The sequence below is a fragment of the Muscardinus avellanarius genome, assembly GCF_963383645.1.
Source record: "Muscardinus avellanarius genome assembly, chromosome: 16".
NCBI classification, from domain to species: Eukaryota; Metazoa; Chordata; class Mammalia; order Rodentia; family Gliridae; genus Muscardinus; species Muscardinus avellanarius.
The window spans coordinates 73,683,805-73,707,571 of NC_137802.1; the positions used below are offsets into that span (position 1 = coordinate 73,683,805).

The following is a 23,767-nucleotide window of genomic DNA, read 5'->3' on the forward strand; positions in this document are numbered from 1 at the left end:
CTGGGAAGGAAGGCGGAAGCGGAAGTTGGGGGGCGCGCCAGCTTGGAGCTAGCGAGCGACCGCGGCGTTGGTCCGGTCCCGGATCGCCATGGGGCGAGGCAGCGGCACCTTCGAGCGTCTCCTAGGTAACGCGCCCATCCGCCGGCCTGGCGCTGGCCAGGCGCTGCCCTGCGGTCCCGGGGGGCGCGGGAAGGTGTCGTTCTGCGGCTCCGGGGCCGCGGGCCTCTGGGGCGCGCGACGCCGATCCCGGGCTTCGGGTGTGGCCCGCCGGGCGGTGCGCGGGGTCTCTGGGTGCCAGCGAGCCCAGCGCTGCGAGGGTGGGCGCTGGGCCTGGCATTCTCTGCTTTCGACAGCACTGGGCCGACTGGGCCGTAGTCCTGAGTCACGAAGTGGGTGACAGATGTAAACCTCTCGCGGGACCTCTGACCTGAATATCGGTCCGAAGGGTGGAGCCGGTAGTGTCCTCCTTGGACCTTTTCAGCCTCTTGGGGATGCTTCTTAGGATCCGAGCCATCCCTACTGTCCCCTGGCCCTCGAAGTACCCAGGGAATTAGGAAGGCCTTGTCAGAAGTGCTCGCTGGTTTCATCCGAGCCTTCTGGAGAATGCACATTTTAGGAGTGAATATCAATTCAATGTGGCCTTTTCTTAGTGAAAATGTGCAGAGTCGGGGGCAGGCATGTAAGTGCTGTCATGATCTGCCCCCAGTCCACTGCCTCTGAAGTCGGGACCTCAGACGACACACTTTTCTTCCTTTTGGGACGCACAAGCCGAGCACCTTAGTGTTATGGGGGTGGATCCGCACTTTAAGGATGAACCAGAAGTTTGCTGAATCAGTACGGAAAGCAGATCCGACTACCAGGTCATTGCTGTGCCTGGGGAAGATGGTGCAGGAAGTTGAATGGTAGCCCCTGGAGAGCCTGTCATGAGAGGTGGTAGGGATGTGGCTGGAAGAGTTGCAGCTGGGGAGTCCTTGGAGGTCAGGTCCGTCTTCAGCCCACAAAGCACTTGGAGAGCACAGGAGTCTGCACATCTCTCCAAGCTTGCCCAGCTTAAGAGCCAATCGGAGGGTGCGGCATCTAAAGGACAGGCAGTCTGCGGGGCCCAGTGCGTCTGTTGAGAAGCAGGGGAGCTGATGCTTCAGAATGAATCCCAGCTGTGTGTGCGCAGCCCGCTGTGAGAGGGCGGTGGGCTTGTCTCTGCTTGGTTTCTTTGTCTTTAGGATTGAAGATACTGCCTAGCTCATAGGTTATGTGGGGATTGAGTTGATTAACAGACATGGTTTGGAAAGGCACCAGAGTTTAACAAGCACATAAGCCATTCCCTACATGTATTCTCTCTCTCTCTCTCGCTCAATTTTGTGGTACTGGGGATTGACCACTGAGCTACCCCCAAGCCCTTTGATTTTTTCTGAGACAGAGCCCTGCTGAGTTGCCCAGGCTGGCCCATTCTCTGTCGTTTGTACTTGTATTTCCTTTTTGGCCGGCAACAGTGGCAAATCCATGGTTGCTAATGTGCCCCAGGAGGTCGTTCACATCCTTTCTGTCAAATGTTAAAAAGAAATGGAGGGAGTCCTTTCTCCATTGCTGAGCTGGGGGCTGCCTAGAGAATTTCAGCAGGACAGGCCCCCTGAATGGCATCTCTCTCCCTCAGACAAAGCCACCAGCCAGCTTCTGCTGGAGACCGACTGGGAGTCCATCCTACAGATCTGTGACCTGATCCGCCAGGGGGACACACAGTAAGTGAGGAGGGCCTTCACTTCAAAACCGCAGGTCAGCCGTGCGCAGCACTGGGAGCACTGAGTTCTCTTGGTGAACTGATACTCCAGGATTTCAGCCGACCGCTTGAGGCCCTCGTGGACGCTCCTTGGTCCATGTAGGAGGCGTTTTTGATATCTTGGAACAATTGGGGGATTTTCTGTGTGCGGTTTAGAGATTACCTAGTTATGTTAACATTTGCTTGAAGGGTCTGGAGGACCAAGGTGATGGGTGAGTTTCCTCATCTTACTTGCTGAGCCTGTTTTTTCTTCTCTACCATTACCCATGCTCACTCGCTGTTTCTTTCTCTCCCCTACCCACTGGGGACTGAACCAGGGGTGTTCTACCCCTGAGCTCCACCCTCAGCCCTTTTTATTTTTTATTTTGAAGCAGGGTCTTGCAAGGTTGCCTCAGTCTCCTTAAGTTGCTGTCCTCGAACCTGCGACCCTGCTGTCAGGACCTCCCCAGTACCAGGATCATAGGCGGGCGCCACCAGGCCCAGTGTCTGCGCTCTTTTTCTTTCAGAGCCAAATATGCTGTAAATTCCATCAAGAAAAAAGTCAATGACAAGAATCCACACGTGGCCCTGTACGCCCTGGAGGTACCTAGCCCCCAACCTGCCTCAAGCGTCTCCACCCCACCAAGCAGGCAGCCTCGCCCCCTTCCCCAGGCCCACAGCAGCCAGAGGAGCCCCTTGCGTGGTGAGCGCGGCGGGAGCAGGGCTGCTCCTCCAGCTTAGTGCGGGGCCGCCCGAGGAGCAGCTCCCGTTCCTGTTGTTGGTCATGACCCGTGATGTCAGCGGGGCCTGGGCTATGGGTTGCTGCCTAGCTCTGAAGCTCACTTGGGCTCCTGAGAGGCCTGTTGGAGGCCCGCCTTCCCATAGGGAGATGGGTCCACTCGGGAGGAGGAGGGCCCTGTCCTGATCTTTGGCCTGACCCTTCCCTTCCTTGGGGTCTGCAGGTCATGGAATCTGTGGTGAAGAACTGTGGCCAGACAGTCCATGATGAGGTAGCCAACAAGCAAACCATGGAGGAGCTGAAGGAGCTGCTGAAGGTAGGCCCGGCCGAGGGCAGGGTGGAGAGCGGGCAGAGGCACTTCTGCTCTTCATGGTGTCTGTGGGCACCTGCAACAGGAAGGGCACCAGGCGCAGCAGGAGAGAAGAAGGTGACAGTGGCTGCTGTCAGACTGTGCTTTGCAGACTTAGGCTGAGAGCTGGGGGAGGCTGGCCCATAGCCCAGGCCGGTGAGGTCGGGGCTTTGGCTAGACCCTACCCAGCATCTGGAACACGAGGGAGTGCGTGGTTGTCCTGGGGACCAGTGAAGGCTTGGGGTATCCAAAAGCTTTGGAGCCGAGTCTTAAGAGGCAGGGGACAGCTGGGCATGGTTGCACACACACACCTGTAATCTCAGTGCTTAATCTTCCTCGGATCTCTTTAAGTTGCTGTCCTGTTGCTGAGGGAGGCTGAGACGGGAAGATCCCAGGTTTAAGGACGGCCTCAGCAGCTTAGCAAGACTCTCAACCACCTAGTAGGACCCTGTTTCAAAATAAAAAATAGGGCTGGGAGTATAGCTTAGAAGTAGGATGCCCCTGGGTTCTATCCCTAGTACCACACACACTCAGAATGACAGTGGTGTAGCTGGGCGTGGTGATGTGCACCTGTAATCCCTGTACTTTGGAGACTAAGACGGGATCACAGGCTTGAGATCAGTGTCAGCAATTTAGTGAGACTTTGTTTCAAAACAAAAAATAAAAAGGACTTGGGGTGTAGCTAGAGGGTAGAATATCCCTGGGTTCAAGACCCAGGACCAAAAAAAAAAAAAAAAAAAAAGTCATTTGCTGGGTGTAGAGGGGCACACTTGTAATCCTAGCATTTGGGAGGCTAAGACAGGAGGATCGTGGTTTGCAGCCTGCCTCAGCTATTTAGAGAGGCCTTTTGCAACTCAGGGAGACCTTGTTTCAAAATAAAGAATAAAAAATAGGGCTGGGGTGTCGCTCAGAGGTAGATTGTTCCTGGGTTCCATCCTCAGTACTGCCAAAAAAAAAAAAAAAATTAGGGCTGGGAGTGTAGCTCGGAGGCAGAATGCCCCTGAGTTCAATCCCCAGTTTCGCAAACAAAACAAAACAAAAAGTCAGCGTCTACTGTCTTGTGGGCCGACAGCAATGGCAGCTGGGTATGTATGAGCAGCAGCGGGGGCACTGGGCAGTACCCGCTTCTCAGGACTCGGGGTCTGAGCAGGGAGGTGCAGGGGCAGTGCCATGCCTGTGGGCAAGTCGGGGCAGGGAGCCACAACACGAGGCGCCGCTTTGGGGAGCGAGGCTCTCACCTTTCTCTATAGAGCCAACAGGCAGTTTCAGATCCATGAAGGTTGTCCTGGGGCCGCCGCCATGTGGGTGGCCATATGGGATGGGGGTGGCGTGGCACTGTGCGAGGTGAGGTGAATGGCGTCCCCCCAAGGTGAGGCTGCCCCTCTGCTGGGCCCAGGCCTTGGCTGTAGGACACCCCGCCCGGGGTTGAAGGCAGACCGAGCCGTCAGAGGTGTGCCGCCCGGCTGAGGAGGGCCGCAGTGGCTGCACCCTGCCCTTGCACTGGGCGTTGCGTGCCGGATGCTGCGTGCCCTGGCCCGGCTTGCTCTCCGATGCCGCTGATGCGGGGCTGCGGAGGATGGTCAGTCCCCAGCGTAGGAGCTGTTGCCATGTCTTAGAGCAGCTGTCGGTCAGCCATCAGCCTCGGTGTCTGAGCCCCGGCCTCCCTGTGAGAACGGCAGGCTTGAGTCCGCGCTCACCTGGTGGAGATGGAGGCTCCCGGGCTCCCGTGTGCTGGAGCTTCCTGGGCAGCCGGCTGGCTGCCTCTCGGCTGTGCCTGGACGCGGGTGTGCTCTGTGCATCCATCCTCAGCCCCGGGGCAGTGCTCCACAGTCAGGCTCTTAGAGGCTGCAGGGCCAGGGTGAGCGGGGTGTGGGCCCAGGGGACACCGCGGCCACTCAGGCCTGTGCGGAAGGGAGAACACGAGCTGTGGGCTGGCCCTGGGCTCCTCTGGGGTTTAGAGCAGTGTCCTACCCTGAGTGAGTGTGGACGTGGCGAGCGTTCCCTCGGGGACTGGGGACGGGTTGGTGGCTGGCCTGCCCCACCCAGGGGCCTCGCGCTAGCTGGCCTAGCCGCTGCCTTCTCCCACTGAGGCCCGGGGCGGCGTGGTGTCCTGCCCTGCCCACCGGCTCCCCGCCCCACAGAGACAAGTGGAAGTAAACGTGCGGAACAAGATCCTGTACCTGATCCAGGCCTGGGCGCATGCCTTCCGGAACGAGCCCAAGTACAAGGTGGTCCAGGACACCTACCAGATCATGAAGGTGGAGGGTGAGTCGGGCCAGAACGTGAAGCTGGCCCACCGGACACAGGATGGGCGGTGCTCGGTGGGGCTGGCGGGGTGGAGGAGGGTGCTGTCTGTCGGGGAGCCTTGGAGAGCCCTGTGGGGAGAGGACGGGCTGTGACAGGCCCCATCTTCTGCGCCTCCCACCCCTGGAGTGAGCGTGGGTAGCGTCAGAGGACAGGAAGCAGAAAAAGCTGATGGGCACATTTCAGGGTGTGATGTGGCACTGGTGCATGCAGGTGAAGGGTCAGGGAAGGCCGTGGAGAAAGTGCCCTGGTGCCAAGACCTGAACTTGAGGGGACCAGACAGGCAGGTGGTGCACGCCTGCAATCCCAGTAGTTGGGAGGCTGAGACAGGAGGGTCACAGGTTCAAGGCCAGCCATGGGAACTTGTTGAGACCCTCAGTAACTTAGCCAGGCGTGGTGGTGCACGTTTGTAATCCCAGCTCTTGGGAGGCTGAGACAGGAGGATCGCACAGGTTCGAAGCCATCCTCAGCTACTCAGTGAGGCTCTCAGCAACTTAGTGAGACCCTGTTTCCAAATAAAGTATAAAATAGGTCTGGGAGTATAGCCTTGGAGGTAGAAAAGGCCCTGGGTTCCACCCTCAGTACCACATACACCAAAAAAATAAATTAATTAATTAAAAATAAAATAGGGCTAGGGTGTAACCCAGAGATAGAATGCCCCAGTCTAATTCCCAGTACCATACAAAGGCATGGCCTGGAGAGCTGTTGGGTTGGAGAGGGACAGTGGGTTTTGGACACGCTCAGGGCTGTTGTGGGGGTCCGAGGACGTGGGGTATCTGCCCGTAGTTCTGTCTGGAGAGTCAGGGCCTCTGCTAACTGCAGCCTCCTTCCTGTAGGACATGTCTTTCCAGAGTTCAAGGAGAGCGATGCCATGTTTGCTGCCGAGAGAGTGAGTCCTGGGCGGCGGCCGCTGAGGGGTCCTAGAGGGACGGCCTCCCTCTGTCTTGACTGGGCATTGGAGAAAAGACATTTTGCGAGGGCTGAGGGTACTGACGTCGTCTGAGTAGAAAGCGCAGCTGCGTCTCCAGGTTGAAGTGGAGACGTGTTCACAGTGCCTGGCTGCGGCTGCTGGGAGTCTGGAGTTAAAACCCATGTTGAGGGCCCGTGGTGTGGCTGGTGGTAGAGCACTTGCCTGGTGTCCACAAGGCCTAGGTGAAAAGAAGAAAAGAAACTTAGGTTTATACATCTGTGAACTGTGGCAAGGGCCACTACCAAGCCTTTGACAGGAAAAGCCCTTTTGGAGGGTCTCTTTCCCTGTCTGGTGCCCTGGGGGGGCGGTGGCTGGCGCTCTCCACGCCGTGGCGTCCAGCCCTTGCCTGTCTGTGGGAGCTGGGGCTGGGTTCCTGACCGTGCCGCCCCGCAGGCCCCTGACTGGGTGGACGCCGAGGAGTGCCATCGGTGCAGAGTACAGTTCGGAGTGGTGACACGCAAGGTGAGTGCCTGCCTTGGGGCTGGGGGTCCTCTGCAGCCCACCGGGCCACCCGCCATCTCGGGGGGAGGCCGCCGCTTCAGCACAGCCTGCCTTCTGTTCCGTGAGCTGCTGGCTCTGAATTAGACGCACTGACTGCTGTGTGGACGCAAAGGGGGACACCATGACTGCTGGCGGTGGTCGGAGCTACAGTCCAAGCATGGCCACCCTCCCTGCGGCCTAGGCCGAGTGGACTCCAGCCCTGATGCTGCCTCCTCGCTTCCTGCCAGGGCCCCCGGGCTGGTGCTCGTGAGCGCCCAGGGCCGCAGCATCAGTGCACGCGGCCCGACCTTTGTGTTTAATTCCCCTTATCCTCCCCAGAGGGGACTAAGGTCGCCGGGACCTTGGTGGCCTCGCTCCCGTCCTCCAGGTGGTTCCTGCCTGCGGCCACGTCAATATAGCCGCAGCCTGTGACCACCCTGCCTGCCCACTTGCAGCATCACTGCCGGGCGTGCGGGCAGATCTTCTGCGGCAAGTGCTCCTCCAAGTACTCCACCATCCCCAAGTTCGGCATTGAGAAGGAGGTGCGCGTGTGCGAGCCCTGCTACGAGCAGCTGAATAAGTGAGTCCCTCGCCGGCCCTGGCACCACTTCCCGCCTCGGGCCACGCGGGAGCCAGGTGAGGGGTGGGTGGGTGAAGCGGCCCTGCCGGCCGGTGGCTTGGTTTGTTGTGGCCCATCTGCACGGTGGCTGTTGGAAGTAACGAGGGAAGTGCTCAGGACGAGAACTGGTGCCTTCTCCCAGCTCCTCGTCTGTCCTGGCACCGCCCTCCTGGGGAGCGCCGTGCCCAGCCTGTCCCTTCGTGCTAAGTGCGTGTGTGTGTTTCCTGAGAGTTCCCTGGGCAGGCACAGTGCTGCTGGTTGGGACCTGGGGCTGCTGAGCGGGTGAGCTTTGCCCCTCCCACGAAGGTCCTTGGCGGCTGTGCCGTCCCTGCCTGTGTCCGTCAGGTTACGTGGGGCGCTGCACTTCACGGCACCTCCCCGCCCCGTCCCTGGAGCGTGCTTTCAGCCTGTCGTTGGTCATTGTGGCACATCCCTCCGCTTGGGTCGTCCAAGCCTGCCTCACGCTAGGCTCAGGGTCACGTCTGAGGCAGGAACCTCGGGAGCGAGGCCGTGGCCCTGAGTCTGCCTGCTATCGGAGGTGAGAGCTTTGACCGCATGGTTAGTGGTGGCTGGAGGCTGCCTCCCGGTGTGTCGGTCAGTTTCCCCTCGCTGTGATACACTGAGAAAAACCACCTGACAAGGGCAGGTTGGTGTTGGTGTGTTTTGACTCACGCTTTCAGCCTGTGGTTGGCCGGCTCCCTTGTTTTGGCCTGAAGTGGAGTGTGAGGTAGAACGTCATGGCGGAGGAGCTGCTCAGCTCTTGCCGGCCAGGAGGCACAGAGAAACGAGGGGCCGGGGACAAGATGCGGCCTCCCAGGGCACGCCCAGCTGCCTGCTCCCGAGTGGGCCCCACCTTCTGAGGCTCCCACTGCCTCTCCCGCAGTGTTAACCCCTTGGTGAGGATCCTGTACCCTAGACATTGCGGCCTGGGCCCACGCCTCAACGCATGAGCCTTCCGGGGCACATCCAGACCCAGCCCCAATGCCTGGGAGGTGCCTTTCCCTCCTGACACCGGCGGGGGCTGCTGGAGCCCGGGTGGCTCCCGCCTCTTGCGCACCTGCCTCTTTCCCATGAGCAGCGCTCACGCTCACGAGTCTTGGGGCCTGTCTCTGTTGTTTCCAGCTCGCTCACCTTCCCTTCCCTCTCGTGCATGCGGACCTGCATTTTCTTGTAGAAAAGAGGCCAGAGCTCGGATCTGAAGGAGAGGGGTCGGCCCATTTGGGTTGGTGTTCCGATGGTACTGTGAGTGTGGGCCTGGCTCTGTCTTCGTGAAGGTCTCAGTCTCTTTCCGGCCCCTGTGGGTGTGAGGCCCGCTGCTAGTCACAGGGCGCGTGCTGCGGCAAGGTTCCAGGTGCTGTAGGAAGGGCCTTGCCGATGCCTGGCCTGGTCAGTGGGCGTGAGTACGTGTTTTCACAGACAGACTGTGGCTTAGACGTAGGGCTCAGTCCTGCCCTGTGGCCGGCCCGCGTCCAGAGCGCCCCCTCCTGTCCCTGGAGCGAGGCCTAAGGACTGCCGTTGTCACTCACGTGGAGTGTCAGGGAGTCCCCAGGTGGAGTGCACTGGTTGCTGGCCATCAGTGTCCCGTCTCTCCTGCAGGAAAGCGGAAGGGAAGGCTGCCTCTGCCACTGAGCTACCCCCGGAGTACCTGACCAGCCCCCTGTCACAGCAGTCCCAGGTATTGGCACCCCACGCTGTCGTCCCTGGAGCGCGTCTTCTCTGGGCGCCCCTCACCTGCCCTGTCCCCTCAGCTGCCCCCCAAGCGGGACGAGACAGCTCTGCAGGAGGAGGAGGAGCTGCAGCTGGCCCTGGCACTGTCACAGTCAGAGGCCGAGGAGAAGGAGAGGCTGGTGAGCAAGGACCCGGTTCTCCTGGGTGCCGGGGCCCGCCCCTCCTGGGCCACGCACTCACCTGCTCACCTCTCCCTGGTCCTGCTTCAGAGACAGAAGTCGACATACACAGCACACCCCAAGGCAGAGCCCACGCCCCTGGCGTCCTCGGCACCCCCGGCTGGCAGCCTGTACTCCTCGCCTGTGGTGAGCCCACTGTCGGCGCTCTGTGTGGGAGGCCCAGGCGGCTAGCCCCCTGGCTCGGCCTCCTTGTGGGGGCCGAGGACTCGGGAAGTGCCCTGCACATGAGACCCTGTCTCCACACCCCTCACATCCCCAGGCATTGAGGGCTTCCGCTCTGGGCAGCCCGCCTCACTCTGGCCTCAGCCCCTCCCTGAACAGGCTGGAGGGTGCCATGGGCTTAGGAAGTCATTTGCGAGCCTCGCAGGGCCCTGTAGAGAGGCCAGGCTGCAGCAGGCTCCTGGGTTAAGAACGGCTCTGCAGTTTACCGGCCCACCAGGCGAGCTTCCCTCTGTCCCAGGCTGTGGTTGGCAGGGCCTTGGCAGGACTATGTAAGGGCCGGGCGGGTGTCCACATCCTGGCCCCACTCCGGTCCTGGGGATTATGGGAGATCCTACAGGTACCACGTGCGCCTTGTTCAGCATAGTCACGGAGCCCGCTGGGTGGCAGCTTCATGACCTTCTAAGATCTTGGGACTTGGTTGTCCCAGAGAAAAGGCAAGTGCGGGCTCAGCCACCTGCACAGGAGGAGCCTGTGAGGTAGGGCTGCAGGCACCTGGGCAGGCGGCTCCCGCGCTGGCGGCTAGTGGTCCAGCGTCCCTCGGCGCCACCCACATCTCTACTCGCTTGGGCATGCAGCCCTCAGACCCCGTTGTCTCCCCAGAACTCGTCGGCACCGCTGGCCGAGGACATTGACCCTGAGGTAAGGGCCTTCCCTGCTCGGGTGCCGTCCACTCGTGTGGCCGGGCTGTGACCAGGATTCCTTGTTGCAGCTCGCACGCTACCTTAACCGCAACTACTGGGAGAAGAAACAGGAGGAGGCCCGGAAGAGCCCCACGCCGTCGGCGCCCGTGCCCCTGACGGAGCCAGCCGCCCAGCCCGCGGAGGGACATGCAGCCCCTGCCGGCGTGGTAGAGGTGGGCGGTCACTCCGTAGGCCTGAGGCCTGGTCCCTGGGGCTGGCGCAGGACAGGCCAGAACCCCTCACCTTCTGTTCTCTTCCAGGTGCCCCTCCCAGAGACAGACTCTCAGGCCATGACTCCCTCCGGTGGCCCCTTTGGTGAGGTAAGCTCTGGCTCCCTCCAGGGCCCCGGCAATGCTGCACAGCACCTCTCTAACCATATCGGAGCCAGGGAGTCCGCCCGTGCCCGGGTACGGCTGTGTGCAGGTCTCCGGCCACTTTCTGTGGACCTGAACATTGCCAAGGAGCCCAGAGCCACGGGCTGAGCCCCTGCCTGTCCTGGAGCTGTCAGACCAAGCCCTTGTCAGCAGGGCGGGGAGCTTCCCGCTGGCTCTGTGTGGTGGTACTGTGCGGGCAGGCCGCGGCCTGGCTTCACGTGTGGCTGGGGATGGTGGCAGGCCCACCTTGTGGGGCAGAGCGGTTGTCCACTCCGGCTCTGAGCACCGAGGGCGACAGTCAGGCCCAGGCCACACTCAGCAGCCCTCCCTGTCCCCAGCAGCAGTACCAGAACGGGGGGTCGGAGGAGAACCACGAGCAGTTCCTGAAGGCCTTGCAGAACGCCGTCACCACCTTCGTGAACCGCATGAAGAGCAATCACGTGCGGGGCCGCAGCATCACCAACGACTCGGCCGTGCTCTCGCTCTTCCAGTCGCTCACCGGCATGCACCCGCAGCTGCTCGAGCTGCTCAACCAGCTGGACGAGCGCAGGCGTAGGTGCCCGGCCCCCGAGCCACCTTGGCCTTGGCGCCTGCCGGCCCAGGGTGTGTGGGCTCCGTTGCTTGCTCAGCCCTGGCTGTCCCATGGGGTCTCAGTGAGAGCCGGTCCCTGCCACGGGCCCGGCCCTGCCTTGTTGAGCCAGGCACCTGCTCCTCCCTCCAGACCCCGGCACCAGCGGCCCCGGGGAGAAAGGCTAGGCTGAGCATACCCTGCTCGGGGAGGAGCCCATGTCGCTGCCTTCTGCCCACAGTGTACTACGAGGGGCTGCAGGACAAGCTGGCACAGATCCGTGACGCCCGGGGGGCACTGAGCGCCTTGCGTGAAGAACACCGGGAGAAGCTGCGCCGAGCAGCAGAGGAGGCCGAGCGCCAGCGCCAGATCCAGCTGGCTCAGAAGCTGGAGATCATGCGGCAGAAGAAACAGGTACGGTGGCTGGCGCAGCGCCCGTGGCGGGGCTCGGGGGCTGGACCAGCCTGACCACCAGTCTGGCACTGCTGCAGGAGTACCTGGAGGTGCAGAGGCAGCTGGCCATCCAGCGCCTGCAGGAGCAGGAGAAGGAGCGGCAGATGCGCCTGGAACAGCAGAAGCAGACCGTGCAGATGCGCGCCCAGATGCCGGCCTTCCCCCTGCCCTACGCCCAGGCACGCGCCGCGCCGCCCTGCCGCCCTGCCGCGCTGCGCAGTGAGGATTCCTCTCACTGCCATCTCTCCTTTGTCCCCAGCTCCAGGCCATGCCTGCAGCCGCGGGGGTGATCTACCAGCCCTCGGGCCCCACCAGCTTCCCTGGCACCTTCAGCCCGGCGGGCTCGGTGGAGGGCTCGCCCATGCACGGCGTGTACATGAGCCAGGCGGCCCCGGCCGCCAGCCCCTACTCCAGCATGCCTGGCACCACAGCAGGTACCCGGGGCCGGGGGGCTGGGCCGACCCGGACGACCCCAGACCGCTGCTTTAGTCTCGTCTATAGTTAATGAGAATGGCTCAGAGCCCTTCGAGTAGGCGCTTCCTCACATTTGCTCTTCCTTTCTCCACGTGTACACACGTACATGCTCGCTTTCCTGAACTGTCTGAGGAAGGGGCAGGGCGTACCCCTCTGCCCAGAACGGCACCTGAAGCCGTGTGCGCACTCCCTGGCCCCGTGGGGCTTGTCACAGTGCCCAAGCAGTACCTTCGTGCCCAGAGGACAGCCCGCTGCTTGTGTGGCAGGCGGTGGTCCTGCCTCGCTCAGCTCCCAGCCTCGAACATTCCTCGGTCTGCTGCATTTTTCACGACGCTGGGACACAGGCAGACACTGCCATGCCCAGCCCAGCTCTGAACTTATCTCTGGCAAATAGCGCCTCATTTTGCGACTGTCCCCCTGGAGGGAGGCGCTTTCCTTCTGCGTCCTTGCTGTCAGTGTGGATGCCTGGACCCTTGTTTAAGAGGGGAGAGGGGCCAGTCCTTTGCTATTGCTGTTGGCTGTGATGCACGCGTCACCTTGGCGTGGCCCAGGAGCCCTCCAGCTCGCTCCCGGGCCGTTGACCTGGGCGGCCGTTGACCTGGGCGGCTCACCTCATTCCTTCTCTGGAAATCTGCTGCTTGATGGAGGCTGACCTTCAGCAGCCAAGGTCTGGGCACTGTATTTGTGGCTTCCAGGTCCTGTTGGCAGATCAGCTTAGAGATGTGTATGTATACACAGCGTGCAAGCCAAGCATGGTGGCACACGCCTGTGATCCCAGTACTTGGAGGATCGCAGGCTCAAGGCCAGCCTCGGCAATGTAGTGAGACTCGGCAACCTAGTGAGACCCTGTTCTGGGGTATAGCTGCGGGTGTAGCTCAGTGAGGCGTGCCCCTGGGTTTGCTCCCCAGTACTGAAACAGGCGTGATTGTGCCTGCGTGAGCACACAGGCCTTCCGGAAAGACAAATCTCCAAGTGGACTCCATTCCAACAGTGCAGGGTTCTCCTCCTGTGGACCTCTCTGTTCATCTGTTTGTGCGTTCCCACAGTATTCAGAAAGGTGTTTCAAGGATGTGCCGAGTCGGGCCACTGTGGGAAAGTTCCTCCTAGCTTGTCTGTGGTTCCTGCTGTCTGTGGCCTGGGTCCCAAAGTCCCCAGGGTCGGCTCATTTGAAACCCAGTGCGGCTTATTTGTTCTGATTTCACTCACTTCAGGATCCACCTCAAACTTTTTTCAGAATGTGAAACAAAAATGAAGTTGGTTCCAATCTCTAAGAGAAAGCAGACCTCAGGGAGGGGTCCACCCTGCCCCACGGGAGCTGAGCCAGTCCTCTTCTGTTTGTCATAGATCCGAGCCTGGTGAGCGCCTACATGTACCCAGCGGGGGCCCCTGGGGCACAGGCCGCCCCCCAGGCCCAGGCTGGGCCAACCGCCAGCCCTGCCTACTCATCCTACCAGCCCACTCCCACGCCGGGCTACCAGGTATGTGGCTAGACTGCCCCCTCCTGCCGGACGCAGCCCCTGCCTGCCCCCATTGCACCCCTTCCCTCCACAGAACGTGGCCTCCCAGGCCCCGCAGAGCCTCCCAGCCATCTCCCAGCCTCCTCAGCCAGCCGCCATGGGCTACATGGGGAGCCAGTCAGTGTCCATGGGCTACCAGCCATACAACATGCAGGTATGGGGACCCTTGGGGCTCTGCGAAGCCTCCCCACCGCTCCCCACAGCCCTCGCTGGCCCGGGCGCTCCTGACTGGCAGCTTTTGGTTTCTCTTGGGACTCCTCTCCACAGAATCTCATGACCACCCTCCCTGGCCAGGACCCGTCTCTGCCACCCCAGCAACCCTACATCGCAGGCCAGCAGCCCATGTACCAGCAGGTGAGCTCCAGGCCACCACCCCCTGGTGTGACTGGCAGGCTCAGGCTTCATGGGTTAGGGTGGGGCCACACCACATACCAGCTCCCAGAGGAGACAAGCTCGTAGACCCCCTGGCCAGTAGACAGACCTTAGCAGCAGAGTTGGCTGTCCCAGGACGCAGCAGCTACATGGGACACTAGGCCATGTCTCTGCTCGCTCCCCAGGTGGCCCCCTCTGGAGGCCCTCAGCAGCAGCCCCCCGTGCAAGGACCTCCAGTGCAGGGCAGCGAAGCCCAGCTGATCTCCTTCGACTGACCTGGGCTGGAGCTCACATCCAGTTAACACTACTGTGGTTCACCCAAGCCTCCCGTGTCTACCCAGCCGTCCCTCGCACCTCCCTCGCCCCGGCTGCCCTGTAGTGTCCCTCTGCAATCCCAGGACCGGCCCCAGCCCCCCTTCTCAGCCTGTTAGTTCCTGTCAGCGGCCCCCTGCTCTGGTCCTGACTTGGTCTGACTTCTTCCCCCAGGGCTGGGCCTTGGGGAGGGAGAGTGGGGAGGACCTTCCAGGGGTGGGGGCCTGGCCCTGTGTTGGAGCCTGGGAGAGAAGGCTGGAGCGGGGACCCTTAGCCCTGCTCTCGTCCATTGTGAGCCGGCTGTATGGTGTCCAGGCTGGGCCCAGCTCCTCAGCGGGGCCTGGGCCTCAGGCATCTAGCTTCTCTGCTTCCCAGCTGTCATCTCCAGTGCAGAACAGCGACAATAAAATATTTGAAAAAGCATCCGAGTACTTATGGGTGGGCCGGGTTGTGTAGATTTATCCAGAGGCCAGCCTACCCTGCTCTGCCCCTTGGGTGGTGTCAGTGCACTTTCTGTTGCTATCACAAAGCATTTCAGACTGGGTAATTGCTAAGGAGTTTGGGGGAAGGGGGGGTAACGGATCAAGCCCAGAAACATTTTCCTTTTCAGCTACACCGCCAGCCCTTTTTATTTTGAAATAAGATCTAAGTTCCTGAGGCTGGCCTTGAACCTGCCATCCTGTCTCACCCTCCCAAGTACTAGAATTACTGAAAGTGTGGGTGCCTATATATAGTATTGGGAATCGGACCCAGGGGCATTCCATCTCTGAACAACACCCCCAGCCCTATTTATTTTGAAACAAGAGTCTCAATAAGTTGCTGGAACCTACGATCCTCCCGTCTCAGTCTCCCAAGTCCTGGGATTGCTGATGTTTCTCAGACCTCCAAGTAGCCCTGGAGGTTGGAGGGCGAAGGTCACGGGGCTTGTCCGTGGCTTTGCAGGTGGATACTCTCCCGTATCCCGTCAGGCATGGTGTCACATGGCACCAGGAGAGTGCCCTGCCCAAGATTTGTAGCGGGCCCATTCAGGATAACCCAACTATCCCGCGAAAGGATCCTAACCACCTCGCGAAGGTCTCGCCTCTCAAGCGTAGTGGGGACTAACATTCAGTCTGGGTGTTGGAGCCACTGCAGGCAACTTCGCCCTCCCCGCAGCCGGATCGTCCCGCCGACCGTCTCCCCGATGAGGCCTGGGCCCCGGACCGGCCGGACAATAGAGCCGGCCCTCGCGGCTGGGTCCCAAGTCTCCCGGGAGGCCCTGGGAACAGACTGCACAGCAGCGCCCGTGGCGTGGGGAGAAGGCAGGACCGGCCCGGCGGAGCGAGCCCCGGCGCAGAGCGACTTCCGCACCGCCCGCCTCCGACTGCGCCTGCGCGGCATGCGCGGCGCCCTCTGGGTACCGCGGGGCGGGAGCGCGCGCCCCCTGGCGGCGCCGCCCTCGCGCCTGCGCGCCGCGCCCGGCGGCTAGAGCGGCCCTTTCCAGCTCGAATGCCTGGCGGACTCGCGGCTAGAGCGGCCCCTGCGCTCGCCGGCCCGCAGCTAGAGCGTCGCCTCCGCGCGGAGCCGCGTGTGACCTTCCAGTCCCGCAGCGATGCTGCCGGCGGCCGCCTGCCGCTTCTGGGGGCCGCCCCTCGGGCTCCGGGGCGCCGCACTCCGCCTGCTCAGGTACCGCGGGGCCCTGGGCGCCGGCACCGGGCCGGGGGGCAGGCCGGGCGAGGGCCGGCGGCAGCGTGGCCACCCTCTGCGGCCCGGCCGGCGGCAGCGGGACGCGGGAAGGGCCGCGGGAGCCGGGCGACCTTGGCGCCCAGCCCCTGCGCGCACCGGGCTCCTGGCAGCGGAGCCCGGCCGGGGCCCACGGTGCTGCGCTCCAGGGCTCCGCGTCTTGAAAGCGAAATGCACCCTTTGGGTTGATAGAGCTCACTCAACCAGGAGCCGGCCGTTCCGGGTAGAATTACTGTACACGATTGCCCACGTTTCTAAGGCCTTCTGGGGAAAGAGAAGAGTCTTGCGGTACCCTGACCCTTGCCTGGGCCTAAGGACGAGGTGGCCTCCCACCCTGGAAGTGGGGGACCCGACCGCAGGACAACCGGGGCCCCTGGTCTCTGGCACCCCCACTTCCTTCCATGGCTGATGTTTGTTTTGCGTGCGCGGAATAGGCAACAGGTGCCAGGTGTCTGTGCAGTGCGACAGATGAGGAGCAGCGGCCACCGAAGGGGTGAAGCTCTTGCTGGTGCACCCCTGGATAACGCCCCCAAGGAGTACCCCCCCAAGATCCAGCAGCTGGTCCAGGACATTGCCAGTCTCACTCTCCTGGAGATATCAGACCTCAACGAGCTCCTGAAGGTAATTGGGAGAGTCAGCACAAATCAAAGAGGCATGAGGCCTGGGGGCTGCCGTCTTCCGGGATACCTTGAGAGTTTGGTATACTGTCAAAGTGTGCTCCCCTCTGGATTCAGTCCTTTGCTCTGCAAAAAAAAGGGGGGGTATGGTGGCACATGTTTGTAATCCCAGCATTTTGGAGGCTGAGACTGGAGGATCTCGGTTTTTGGATAACCTCAGCTACTTAGTGAGGCCCCCTGCAACTTAGTGAGAAAGAGGAGAAAGAAAACGGTTTAGCTGAGCATATACTAGCCACCCCTTTAGTCCTTAGGCTGTTACAGGAGGATTACAGGTTCAAGAGCAGCCTCAGAGCCAGGTGTGGTGGCTCATGCCTGTAATCATACTATTTGAGAGAGGCTGAAACAGGAGGATTGCAATTGCACAGCCAGCCTCAGCAACTTACCAAGATTTCCTTTTTTTTTTTTTTTTTTTGTGGTACTGGGGTTTCTGGAAACCTTTATACATCTGGGCTACACCCCCAGACCTATTTTATACTTTTTATTTGGAAACAGGGTCTTGTAAGCCAGCACAGCTGGCTTCGAACCTGCGCAATCCTCTTGTCTCCACCTCCCAAACACAGGGATTACAAGTGTGCAACACCACGCCTGGCTAAGATTTTATTTTCAAATAAAAAAACAAAGCCAAACGTGGTGGCACATGCTTGTAATCCCAGCCTTCTGGAGGCTGAGACTGGAGGATTGCAGTTTGTGGACAGCCTCAGCTACTTAGTGAGGCCATTCACAACTTAGTGAGACCCTGTTTCAAAATAAAGAATAAAAAGTAGGGCAGGGGGTGTGCCTCGGAGATCGAATGCCTTGGGTTCCATCCCTAGATCTGCCCCCCCAGAAAAATTGGGCTGGAGGTGTAGCTCAGAGGTAGAACGTCCCTGAGTTCAATTCCTAGCATCATAAAAACAGACAAACAAAAAGGCTGGGATGTAGCTCAGAGGTAGAATGCCCCTGAGTTCACTTCCCTGTACCACAAAAAGAAAAGACCAGAGACCAGCTTCAACATTTTAGTGAGACTCTCAGCAGCCTACTAAGACCCTGTTTTATTTTTTATTTATTTATTATTTATTTACTTATTTTTGGTGGTACTGGGGGTGGAACCCAGGGCTTTTCTGCCTCCGGGCTATACTCCCAGACCTAATTTATATTTTTATTTGGAAACAGGGTCTCACTAAGTTGCTGAGAGCCTCACTAAGTAGCCGGGGCTGGCTTCGAACCTGTGCGATCCTCCCGTCTCAGCCTCCCAAGCGCGGGGATTACAAGCGTGCGCCACCACGCCCGGCATAAAACCCTGTTTTAAAACAAAAAAATAATAATGGCTGGAGGTGTAGCTTAGAGATTGAACGCCCCTGGGTTTAATCCCCAGTACCAAACAGAAAAAGAAGTGTGCTTCTCCCAGTGGGAGGACGAGCCAGGCTTGTCCCTCCGTGAGTACGGTTGGGTATGACAGCCCATGCACTGAGACTGTTCTCTGTCCCCACAGAAAACACTGAAGATCCAGGATGTCGGCCTTATGCCAGCAAGTGGCGTGGTGCCTGGTGCTGCCCCTGCTGCAGCAGCCCCGGAGGTAAGTCCAGGCCCAGGAGCGTCTGCGCCAGGTCCCCTGTGCCTCTGATCTCACCATGGGTCCTGCAGATGCCATCCTTCTCCACAGCGTAGGTCTCTTGTGTTTTCCACCACAGGCTCCCTGTAGCCCTCAAGAGACCTCCTTCCTGCTGAGGAGACTTTGTTGTTTCTGTTCTTGTTTGTGGGACTGGAGAAAGAAGGTCTGGGTAAATTGCTGGGATTCCCAAGTACCAGGGTTGCAGGTGTGCACCACCACGCCCTGCTGCAACCTTATCTTTAGTAGAAGGAAACCAATAGCAAGCTAATGACATGAATTTACATCCCAGCAGGATGTGGTGATCCTTGCCTTTAATCCCAGTGCTCGAGAGGCTGAGACAGGAGGGTTTCATGATCAGGATCTACATGTCATCCCAGCATTTGGGAAGCTGAGATAAGAGGATCCAGGTTCGCCTACAGCCTCAGCTACTACTTAGTGAGGCCCTTTGCAACTTAATGAGACTCTGTTTCAAAATAAAGAATAAAAAATAGGGCTTAGGGTGTAGCTCAGACAGAATGCTTCTGGGTTCCATCCCCAGTACTGCCCCCCAGAAAAAATCTATTTCAGCTAGGTGTGGTAGCGCACACTTGTAATCCCAGTGTTTGGGAGGCTGAGACAGAAGGATTGCAGTTCGCGGCCAGCCTCAGCTACTTAGACCCTTTGCAACTCAGTGAGACCCTGTTTTAAAATAAAGAATACAAGCCGGGCGTGGTGGTTCACGCTTATAATCCTTGCACTTGAGAGGTGGAGCCAGGAGGATCGCGCAGGTTCGAAGCCAGCCTTGCTGGCTTAATAGACCGTTTCCAAATAAAATATAAAAAATAGGTGTCTGGGAGTATAACCCGGAAGTAGAAGGGTTTCCAGGAACCCCAGTACCACCAAAAAAAAAGAAAGAAAGAAAGAAAGAAAGAAAGAAAGAAAGAAAGAAAGAAAGAGAGAGGAAGAAGGAAAGAAAGAAAGAAAACAAAACAAAATAGGGCTTGGGGGTATAGCTCAGAGGTAGAATGCTCCGAGTTCCATCCCCAGTACCACAAAAAAAAAAAAAAAAAAAAATCAAAGGGTTATGGGTATGGGAGTCTGAGACAGGAAGAATTTTTTGTTTTGTTTGTGGGTCTGGGGATGGAACCCAGGGGCATTCTACCTCTGAGCTACACCCCCTACCCTGTTTTTTATTCTTTATTTTGAAACAGTCTCACTGAGTTGCAGAGCCTCACTAAGTAGCTGAGGCTGTCCTTGAACCACAATCCTCAGGTCTCAGCCTCCTGAATGCTGGGATTACAAGCGTGCCCACCATGCCTGGCTGGAAGAGTGGTTTGTTGACACCCTCAGGAACCTGGTGAGGCCCTCTGCAACTTAGACCTGTTTTCAAATAATTTTTTTTAATGGGGTTGGGGGTGTAGCTCAGAGGTAGAATGCTTCTGGGTTCAATTCCCAATACCACACAAAAAAGAAAAGTTACATCACATAATACGATATCACAAGTGCTAAGGAAAAATGTAGAGAAGCTTAAGTTGGGAATTCCTGAATTCCCAGGAATTCGAAATTCCACCTGGGCAAGGAGGTGACCTGCAGGGAGACAAGAGGGAGTTGGAGAAGTCGAGGCAGTCCTAAAGTAACAGGAGGTGAAGAGTGAAGGGCTCTGATCCCCGGAGGCGGGGCCCTGCAGGAGAGGCGCTGAAGCAGGGCCTGGAGCCCGGCTGAGCTAGGGCTGTGCTCTGTCTGGCTTTTGGCTTAGGGCTAAGCCGCTTTCCTCTGGGTCCCTTCCCTCGACCCCTCCGCCACACAGGAGACCAGGCCAGGTCCCTAGCATCCTGCACTTGCCCTGGGCGGTGTCCAGGGCCTGTTATCACAGTCCCACCCTGGGAACCAGAAGGGCTTTAAAGGCCAGGCAGCCAGGGGCGTGGCTCAGTGGTAGAGCACTTGCTTAGCATGTGCCGTCCTGCCCAGGGTCCATTCCCAGAGCCGCAAAGCACATGCAGAGGCTGGGTAGAGTCCGGCAGGCCCTGCTTGCGGTCGTGGCTGGTCACATCAGGAGCCCTGCATCCCCGTCTGTCCAGCTTTGGTTGATTGGAGGGATGGAGTTCAGGGCCATTTCGGCTCCTCGTTGACACGTGTGCTGGGCTGGGCCTGGAAAGGTACTGCTTTCCCACGGCCTTGCTTTATCTACTAAGCACTTTGGTGTTGCTTTTGCATCTCCCATAAGGTATAGACTTTAACGTGTGGCTCGCTTTGGAGCAGCGGGGGTGGGGGGCCAGGTGGGTTTGTAGATGACAGCCAGATCTGAGCCCGACTGGCGCCTAAGGGAGAAAGAGCGGTGGGCTACAGGATGGGCCTGGGGCTGTGCCTGGCCCTGCCGGCACCCCCTCACCCCTCCAGACAGCCAAAGAGTGTGGCTTTGGCTTCGCCCCATCCTTTCTCACCTGTCCTTTTCCTGCTCCCCAAGGCGGTAGAGGAGGAAGACCTCCCCAAACAGAAAGAGCGGACACATTTCACCGTCCGCCTCACAGAGGCGAAGCCCGTGGACAAGGTGAAGCTGATCAAAGAGATCAAGAACTACGTCCAGGGCATCAACCTCGTCCAGGTGGGCTGTGCTGGCGCTCCTGCGAGGCTGGGCCCTGCTGGGCGGACTGGGCTATGTATGGCAGCCAGGGCCCCGGGTCTCTGATTCTGCTGTCTCTGGCAGGCCAAGAAGCTGGTGGAGTCCCTGCCCCAGGAAATCAAAGCTAACGTCGCCAAAGCCGAGGCCGAGAAGATCAAGGCGGCACTGGAAGCTGTGGGCGGCACCGTGGTTCTGGAGTAGCCAGCTCCGAGGACTTGTGGACTGGTCCCTGGGACCCGGGCGGGGCTCTGCCCGCCCACTCCACCCCAGCACCAGGCTCCCGATGGAGGCTGGGGGTCTGGAGCCGCCGGCGCTCTTGGCTGCACCTGTCTGGGAGGGACAGGACTGACCTACTGTGATGGTGAGGGCGGGGAAGCGCCTGTACTGCTCACTGGGAGACGCCTCCAGGCCGCGCCGAGCTCGCGGGCTTCTCTAGCTTTCTCATGGCTTCGGAGAAAATACACTGTTGAGGCTCAGCGGTGCCTGGTGGTGTGCCGGGGTGGGTGTTGGGAAGGCCGGGCAGCTGGTCCGGGCCCTCCCAGGGCGCTTGCTGCCGCCAGACGTCTCAGGTCTGCAGACATTCGCCAGTTTAGGAGGCCTGGTGGTGTGCTGGCCAGGCTCGGGGTGGGTCACCCCCATGGGACAGCTGGCACTGGACAGGCCTGCCTGCCTGCTGTGCCTCGGCCGTGCGGCTGGACAGGACCTCTGCCTCCCCTTCCCCCCTGGGAGAGGGATGGTGAGGGCCCGTCTGGGAACAGCGCCCCGCAAGGGTGTCTGGAAGCCACACCACTGGCCTGCAGTCCCAAGGGGTGGGCTACTCCTGGAGGCCAGGAGGGGCACCGTGCACAGGAGTGCGGTCGCCCAGCAGGCCCGCCTGCGGCACTGGCCCTTCCCGAGTCCCTGGCTGCCCTCTACCCTGGAGGCCCCACTGGCTCAGCAGTTCCCTCAAGTTAATGATTCTCCAGTAGCACCTTTGGGCCGGCAGCAGGAGTGACCCTGATCAGGGCCTGGGCGTGACCTGCAAGTGGCCCTACTGACCCCTGGGGGGTGCAGTGCTTGCGCAGACCTTCGCCCCGCCCTCCTGTGATAAGAACAGCTTCCCTGTCTGGCTGAAGCCGGAGGGAGCAGCAGGCATGGCAGCTTCCTACTCTGATGAGGGCCTCAGCCTGTGCTGAGGGAGCGCCCGGGCCATTAGTTCAGCCTCCGTCTGCCTCGGCAGGAGGAGCCACCTGCTGGGATTTGGGTGTCCACCATAAACTTCCCCTGACCGCCCTCTGAGATGTTTTAAGGTATCTGGAAAGACCCTGAACTGTACCGGGTACCCCAGGGGAGTCAAGCCCTTGGTCCTGGTCTCCCCAGCTCCCCTCTACCTGCTCTGGACTGTAAGTGGCCCATGAGGAGCTGCCTCCTATCCTAAAATCTATGCAATGTGGGAGGCTAAGATGGGGATTCCAGGTTCTAGGCCAGCCTCAGCAGCTTGACAGGATTCTAATAACTCAGTGGAACCCTGTTTAAAACTAAAAAGCAGCCAGGTGCGGCGACATACACTTGTAATCCCAGTACTCGGAGGCTGAGACGGGAGGGTCACAGATTTGAGGCCAGCCTCAGCAATTTAGTGAGGCCCTCTGCAATTTACTGAGACCCTGCTTCAGAATAGAGGTGGGGATGCAGCTCAGATGTAGAATGCCCCGGGTTCCATCCCAAGTACTATAAAGTAATGAAAAGCCTGGCGTGGTATACACGTAATCCTAGTACCTGTGAGGCTGAGACGAGGATCACAGGTCTGCAGCCAGGAGCAGTGGTGCACACTTGTAACCCCAGCACCTGGGGGGCTGAGATGGGAGGATCACAAGATCAGCCAGCCTGTGCGATTTAGGCCCTATTTCCAGATAAAATGGCAGGGAGTACAGCTCAGAGGAAGAAAGGCATGGCATTGCCCGGTCCTTGGAGGCTCCTGGGCCTCGACCCCCTGGCCCAGCTGTTGGAGGCGTCCCAGGCAGATCTTCAGCCTGCTCCAACATCAGGCAAGCATCTGTCCTGTGAAGTCCACCGCTGGCCGTTCCCACCCACTGAACCTCGGGCACCCTCAAGCCACCTGGTGGCTCCCTCTCCTTTGAGCCTGCACGGTGGACACCTGGACTGGCTGGGTGTCTCCCTGTCTGGTGGCCCTGCCCAGCCAGTCCCAGCCGCCCTGTGGGTCTTGGGAACAATCCTGAACCATTTAAGAATTCAACCGGGAGTTTGCAAAATTTATCTTTTCTTTAGGATTGCAGTCTTGGGTGCATTTTCTCTTTTCTACAATTTATGTCTCCTCTTTCACAGAATTTCCAACACGCACTGCTCTATGATGGTCTCCATTTTTATTTTTATTTTTTTATTTTTTTTTTTTGTGTGTGTGTGTGTGTGTGTGTGTGTGTGTGTGTGTGTGTGTGTGTTAGTTACCAGGGATTGAACCCAGGGGTGTTCTGACTCTGGACTATACTCCCAGCCTTATTTTATTTTGAAACAGTCTCTCTGCCATGGTGGTGCATGCCTATAATCCCAGTACTCGGGAGACTGAGGAGGGTTTCAGGGTCAAGGACAGCCTCAGCAAGCAGTGAGGATTACAAGTGTGCACCACCAATCCCTGCCTTTCTTTTAAAACGCACACATTTGTAATCCCAGCGCTTGAGAGGCTGAGACAGGGGGATCGCACAGGTTCGAAGCCAGCCTCAGCTACAGAGTGGGACTCAGCAATTTAGTGAGACCATTTCCAAATAAAGTATAAAATAGGTCTGGGAGTGTAGCCTGGAGGTAGAAAAGGCCCTGGGTTCCACCCCCAGTACCATACATAAAAAGTCTCTTGAGCCGAGCTGGCCGTGAACCCGAATCCTCCTGTCCCAGGCTCCCAAGGACTGGATTACAAGCGTGCACCACACTTGGCTTGGGCCGCGTTTCAACACCCCGTCTTCCTCCTGGCCATCCCTGCCACCCGTTTGCTGTCTGTGGACAACGCCCAAGAGCCCAGCAGGACCGTGGGCCAGGAATGCTTCTGGGCTCTGCAGCCACTTCATTCCCCAGCCCAGGATCTGGCTGATGACTTCAG

The 23,767-nt window shown here is 59.3% G+C and overlaps 2 protein-coding genes across 5 annotated transcripts; both read left to right on the forward strand.

Moving 5' to 3' along the window:
* Nucleotides 1–88: 88 nt before the first annotated feature.
* HGS (hepatocyte growth factor-regulated tyrosine kinase substrate) lies at nucleotides 89–14,056 on the forward strand (the record flags this gene model as incomplete). Of its 3 annotated transcripts, none has more annotated exons than XM_080712174.1 (22): nucleotides 89–125; nucleotides 1,652–1,736; nucleotides 2,281–2,356; nucleotides 2,716–2,808; nucleotides 4,983–5,106; nucleotides 5,982–6,034; nucleotides 6,509–6,577; nucleotides 7,051–7,175; nucleotides 8,811–8,889; nucleotides 8,963–9,061; nucleotides 9,152–9,247; nucleotides 9,944–9,982; nucleotides 10,053–10,196; nucleotides 10,284–10,343; nucleotides 10,736–10,949; nucleotides 11,207–11,379; nucleotides 11,457–11,597; nucleotides 11,678–11,852; nucleotides 13,237–13,370; nucleotides 13,444–13,563; nucleotides 13,677–13,763; nucleotides 13,967–14,056. In XM_080712174.1, the coding sequence occupies 22 exons, from the start codon at nucleotides 89–91 to the stop codon at nucleotides 14,054–14,056; spliced, it is 2,313 nt and encodes a 770-aa protein (XP_080568300.1). The 3 variants fall into 3 exon arrangements, with proteins under 3 accessions (XP_080568300.1, XP_080568301.1, XP_080568302.1); XM_080712175.1 differs by having other exon boundaries at nucleotides 10,739–10,949; XM_080712176.1 differs by having other exon boundaries at nucleotides 10,742–10,949.
* A 1,628-nt stretch (nucleotides 14,057–15,684) lies between these two features.
* Nucleotides 15,685–20,883, forward strand: MRPL12 (mitochondrial ribosomal protein L12; the record flags this gene model as incomplete). 2 transcript variants are annotated; one of them, XM_080712348.1, is made up of 5 exons in its annotated part: nucleotides 15,685–15,758; nucleotides 16,250–16,436; nucleotides 17,964–18,051; nucleotides 20,534–20,664; nucleotides 20,767–20,883. In XM_080712348.1, 5 exons carry the CDS (start codon nucleotides 15,685–15,687, stop codon nucleotides 20,881–20,883), a joined length of 597 nt encoding a protein of 198 aa, XP_080568474.1. The 2 variants fall into 2 exon arrangements, with proteins under 2 accessions (XP_080568474.1, XP_080568473.1); XM_080712347.1 differs by having other exon boundaries at nucleotides 17,964–18,047; nucleotides 20,527–20,664.
* Between the last annotated feature and the right edge of the window lie 2,884 nt (nucleotides 20,884–23,767).